Below are 5,180 nucleotides of genomic sequence, written 5' to 3' on the forward strand. Positions count from 1 at the left end.
CGGTCCCGAGCCCCCCGCCGCCCACCACCGCGCGGCCCCTCGGCGCCAGCCAATGGGAAGCCTGTTGCCAGGCGAACGGCTCCTTTGAATCGCCCAATCGGAGGCCCCGGGCCTTTAGCCCCTCCTTATATGGGGAAGGGGCCAGCCCCGCTCCCGCTCCCTTCCCGCCGCCCCGGGCAGAGCGCGGGAAAAGCAGCCCCGCTCCCGCCCCAGCCCGTGGGGTGTGCCGCGGGGCGGGCAGGACGGAGCAGCAGCAGCAGGCTCCCCCCCTCCCGCCCCGGGAGCGCTTCCAGCGGGCGGGAAGGCAGGCAGGAGGGCGGGCGGTTGGAGTGGAAAATTCCAGGCAGCAGGCGGCATGAGCCCGGCCGTCGCCAGCGCTGCCCTCCCGCGCCCAGCCCCGCGACGCCGCGCCTCGCCCGCCCCCTCCGGGCTTCCTCCCTGACGAGAGCCAGCTGTACCGGCGGCTCCTCGCCCCCGCTCCGCGCTGCCCCGCCTCCCTTCCCCCGCCGGGCAGCGCCCGGTGCCGCGGGTCGCCGGGGAGAGCGGAGCGGGGCTTCCGTGCGGGGCTTGCGGGGCTGCCGCCCGCCCCGGCGCTGCGCACAGCCCGATTGTTCCAGCGGCCGCGCTCCCCGCCCGTCCCTCTCCCCTCCCTCCTCCGCCGCCCGTCCCTCTCCCCTCCCTCCTCAGGTCCCTCCTTCCCTCGTCACCGGGCGCCGTATAAATCCCCTTTCTCGGCGTCTCTCGCCACCGCGGGAGACCCTGGTACTTCGGCCCGTGGGCCAGGAAGCCCGCCGCCTCCTGCCGGACCGCTGGCACTCGGCGCACCCCCCCTCCCTCCCTCCCCTCCCTGCCAAGGTCTCCCCAGACGGCTTCCCAGCGGCTTCTCCCTCCCCCCCCCCGCGCTCCCCCCGCCAGCCAGCATGTCGGAAAAACGCGTCGAGGAGGCGCCGGCGGAGCTGAGCGCTAAGGTGAGACCCGACCCCCTCCCCGCCGTCGGGGCTAAAGCGGGGGGGGGGGTGGGAGTGGGGGGGGCTGGCGGCGGGGACGAGGGGGGCGCGCACCGCCTGAGCCACCCGCCCGGCGGGGGGCGCGCGCGGCACCGCCCCCGCCCCCCATTGGCCGCTGCGTTCGGTCCCGGGATGGGGGGGGGAGGGATGGGGGATGGGGGGGGGCAGTGGAGCCGTTAGGAGAGAAATGGCGGGAGAGGAGCTGGGGGGAAGGGGGGGGGGGGTGGGGGGCGGGCAAGTTGTGTGGGCACAAAGCTGTGGGGTTGTGAGGGGGCACGTTCCTTCCCTCGGGTGGCTGGGGGTCTGGGGAGGCCGGGCACCCCTCGGGGCCGTCGGGGAGGTTTCGTGTTGTGTTTGGGTTCGTGTTTGCGCTTTTTTTGTTGTTGTTGTTTCCCAAATAAACCAAGGAACTCTCCCGTACTTCTGGTTCCCACACGTGCGCGGTCCAGAAGTAGCGCTGGCGCGGTCTCCGCTGCTTTTTCTTTTTTGTTTTGTTTGTTTCCCGTTTGTCAGGAGGGGGCAGATTTACCGCCTCACAGCTGGTTCGTTTTTCCTCATCCCTAAGCCCTCTCTTTGTTTAAGCATCCCAGCCTTTTTACATTTCATTTTCTGACCGCTGGAACGTTGTGGTTTGTGTTTTCGGGTTGGGTTTTGTTGTTTTTTTTTTTTTCCTCCCGTAGGAAATGAAGGAGAAGAAAGAAAAACTGGAGGAGAAAGCAGTGCACAAAGAGAAGAAAAAGGAGATAGCAGAGGTGAGGCCCTTCTGGGGGGTGTTGGGAAGGGTTTTGGGAAGGGATAGTTCGCCTGGCTCTCTGTGGGTGATGGTTGTGAAGGGAGTATATGGGAGACTGAGAAAGAGGACGGGCCGGGGAAGCTCGTAAAGGGAAGAGGAAAGGAAGAAGAAGCTGTAGGGCAAACGTGCAGGATGAGCCTGGAAGGACTTGGCATGGTCAGCGTGGCCCGCTGAGAAGGAAAGGTCAAAGGAGGTAATGAAGAGAAGGGCAAGCAGGAGTCAGGAGGCAGGGGCACGGGAGATGTGGCCTTGAGCCGACTGAAGTACCTCGAGGTGCACGAGGAGGAGGAGCTGAAGAAGATGGGTGGGAAGAGCAGCAAGGAAATGTGCAGACTGATGAAGGTCAGAAGGGTTCTGGAAGCATATGTGCTACAAGAAGAGTCATTAGCCTGTAACCAGGGAGATGTTCCCATCGTTGGGGGGTGGGGTGGCAGCAGCCTGTTGGAATGGAAGCTTGTGGAAGTCAAGGAGCTTCATATTGGTGGGGAGGAACAGGAAGGATTGGTTTTGGAAACGAAGGCTGGTTGAGAGGAGGTTTTCAGCTGGGACAGTGGGAGTGGCTGTCTGACAGTGCAGAGGTCACTCGCTCGATGCACATCAGAGACCGGAGCCTGAAGCGGCTGGAGCTGTGGAGATTGTTCTTGTCCTTGCAGCACAGAGCAGATGGAAGCATCATCCTGACGCCAGTTTCTTGGCTCTGACCAATTTGTTTCACTCAGGATGAGGAAAATGGAGCTGAAGAGGATGAGGAAGAGAATCCTGATGACGTGGATGAAGATGAAGGTGGAGATGAGGATGAAGGTAGGAATAATTGGTATAGAGAGGAATGGGAGGAAATAGGTTGTGGGAGAATAGAAGGTCATGAAGAGAAATTCCCCCTCTCTGAGCCCTTTGGCTGTGAGATTGCATTCCCTTAAGTGCTGCTTCAGTTAACCTGTGATTTCCTCTCGCTTGTGCTTAGAAGGAGATGAGAATGGGCAAGAGCAGGATGGTCATGCAGAAAAACGATCTGCAGAGAAGGAAGAGGTGAGTGCTGTTGTGCGAGTGATGGCAGTGAGAAGGAACTAGGTTACCTGCTGTGTGCTGATCACATCTGCGTGGGTGCCATTGCTAGGCATCTGAAATCGGCCTCAGGTCTCATTGCGACTTCAGCAGCAGATGGGTAAACAAATCTGATGTGGCAAGGGGATGATAAACCCTGTAGGCTCCTTGTAGGTCCAGGTCCTTCCACGAGCAGTCACAATGCTGAGTGTTTGAGAGTCAAGGTGCTTGAGATTGTGCTGGGCCATGACCTCCCAAACACCTGGGACTTCTGGGCATCAGGCCAGGAGATGGATGTGTAAGGGTGGATCTCGGTCTCTGTGTGAAGCGATATGAGCCTGGGCTTATTATACCTCCCAGAAGTCATAGCATGGGAGCTGTCCACAGCTCAACAGTTGTGTCAGGCACTCAAAGATCCTTGAAAGAGGAGTGGATTTAGGATGGACCAAACAGATTTTTTTTTTTTGTGCAGAGAAAAAAGCAGCAGTAAGAATTCTGTGGATAAATTATTTGTCTTGGTGGGGTGCCTGAGGATAACTCCTTTCTCCCCCCTGCCCCTCTCTGTCCTATGTAGGATGAAGTGGATCCAAAGAGACAGAAGACAGAAAACGGGTCTTCAGCTTGAGTCCTCCCCTCCTGTCTCCTCTGTTCCGTCCATCCTCCATTCCAGCCCGTGCTTGCACTGTCCATTTGCCTCTGGCTTCACACAGTCTCAGATGAAGAAAAATTAGAAACCTTCTCAAACAGGGAGGACAGCAGTTTTCTTCTCACCCAAAGATCTAGCCCATCTGTGGCATTTCCCAGCTGAAATTATTCCGGTCCCCCACATCCTTTCAGCTGTGCCCCATTTACAAATGCTTCTCTTCCCTCAAGAGTTCTCTTGTTTCCTGGGGCCCAGTACATAACCTTGCCAGGCCCATGTGCCAGGCTCTTCACGTGGCTACCACCTCCCCTTTTCAACCACCTCTCCTTCCCTTTTCACTTCCCTTTTTTTGATTTTTGTCACTAAGTATGACTGAGATTCTTGGCAGTTTCTGCTCCCCAGGCCTGCTGTCAGATGTCCTCCCTGAGTCCAGGAGGCTGCAGGCACAGATCTCACGGTGCATTTTCCAGTCCTAGCCTCCTCTCACCTGCTTTCCCCTTGAACCCTGAGAAACACAGGAAAAGAATGTTACAAGAAAATCATGGTTCTATTAAACCATGCGTGGAGACAGAATTTATTTTAAGCCTTTTTTCAAGTTTACATGACAGCAAGCTGGCCCTCATGAATTTTTCAGAAGATTAAGGGTTGTTTTTATATACGAATTTCATCTGAACTGCCTATTTTTTATTTGTTTCAATTTCAAGGCTCTTTTAAAAAGCAAATCAAGAGAGAAACAATCGGGGACCAAACTTCGATTTCCATTTATTTTTTTCTTTCAGAGTTTCTTGTGACCATTTTTTTGTAAATGAAAGGCAATATCGCCACAGCATTTTCTATGGCACAGACATCACGAGGATGATCGATATAAATATATATATTGTTTTCAACTAGCACTGTAAATAAAAGCCTTTAAAAAGATTTCAGACAGTTGGTGTGGATGGTCGTGCCTGTGTGTCTTGGGTTGTGTGCTGGTCAGGTCAGTAGGAGTTGGTTGGTGGAACAATGGGGTGGCTTGACCAGCGGTGGGTAGAAAGGGGAACCCTTAGTTTGCCCAAAGTCCTGTGTTAATGACTTAAATGGCTGCTGTGTGCTGGAGAGCAGTGTGTGTGGGTGCTGCTTCTGCTCTCTCAGAGTGGTCAGGGTTGGAAGGGACCTCTGAAAACCATCCAGTCCAACCCCCCTGCCAGAGCAGGATCACCCAGAGCACATCAGACAGGAACGTGTCCAGGTGGGTTTTGAATGTCTCCAGCGAAGGAGACTCCACAGCCTCTCTGGGCAGCCTGTTCCAGTGTCACAGTCACTGTCACTCTCCCAGTAACTGTTTAACTTGAACCTCCTATGCTCCAGCTTCTGCCCATTGCCCCTTGTCCTGTCATTGAACACTGCTGAAAAGAAACTGGTCCCATCCTCCTGACACCCACCCTTTATTTAGATTTTTATGTTTACAGACCCAGCTCTCTCAGCCTCTCTTCATCAGGCAGATGCTCCATTCCTCTAATCATCTTTGTGCCCCCGTGCTGGATTCTCCAGTAGTTCCTTATGCTTCACTAACTGGGGAGCTCAGAACTGGATGCAGTATTCTAGATGTGGCCTCACCAGCCCAGAACAGAGGGAGAGCATGACCTCCCTTGACCTACTGGCCACACTTCATAATGCACCCACTTGAGGGCAGGAAGGTCAGATAAAGCTCCAGGGC

The 5,180-nt window shown here is 55.9% G+C and overlaps 1 protein-coding gene across 1 annotated transcript; it reads left to right on the forward strand.

The window, feature by feature from the left end:
* Window positions 1–523: 523 nt before the first annotated feature.
* PTMS (parathymosin) lies at window positions 524–4,407 on the forward strand. Its single transcript, XM_051631616.1, has 5 exons — window positions 524–968; window positions 1,688–1,759; window positions 2,520–2,601; window positions 2,762–2,826; window positions 3,416–4,407. The coding sequence occupies exons 1-5, from the start codon at window positions 921–923 to the stop codon at window positions 3,464–3,466; spliced, it is 318 nt and encodes a 105-aa protein (XP_051487576.1). The 5' UTR covers window positions 524–920; the 3' UTR covers window positions 3,467–4,407.
* Window positions 4,408–5,180: the final 773 nt, after the last annotated feature.

This window comes from Apus apus, chromosome 1, assembly GCF_020740795.1.
Source record: "Apus apus isolate bApuApu2 chromosome 1, bApuApu2.pri.cur, whole genome shotgun sequence".
Taxonomy (NCBI): domain Eukaryota; kingdom Metazoa; phylum Chordata; class Aves; order Apodiformes; family Apodidae; genus Apus; species Apus apus.

What these genes read in the sequence shown, in the direction of transcription:
- PTMS (XM_051631616.1), top strand. Translation starts at nt 921, where the DNA reads ATGTCGGAAAAACGCGTCGAGGAGGCGCCGGCGGAGCTGAGCGCTAAG. An exon ending in CGGCGGAGCTGAGCGCTAAG is followed by an intron (nt 969 to 1,687) that starts GTGAGACCCGAC and finishes TTCCTCCCGTAG; the next exon opens with GAAATGAAGGAGAAGAAAGA. An exon ending in AGAAAAAGGAGATAGCAGAG is followed by an intron (nt 1,760 to 2,519) that starts GTGAGGCCCTTC and finishes TGTTTCACTCAG; the next exon opens with GATGAGGAAAATGGAGCTGA.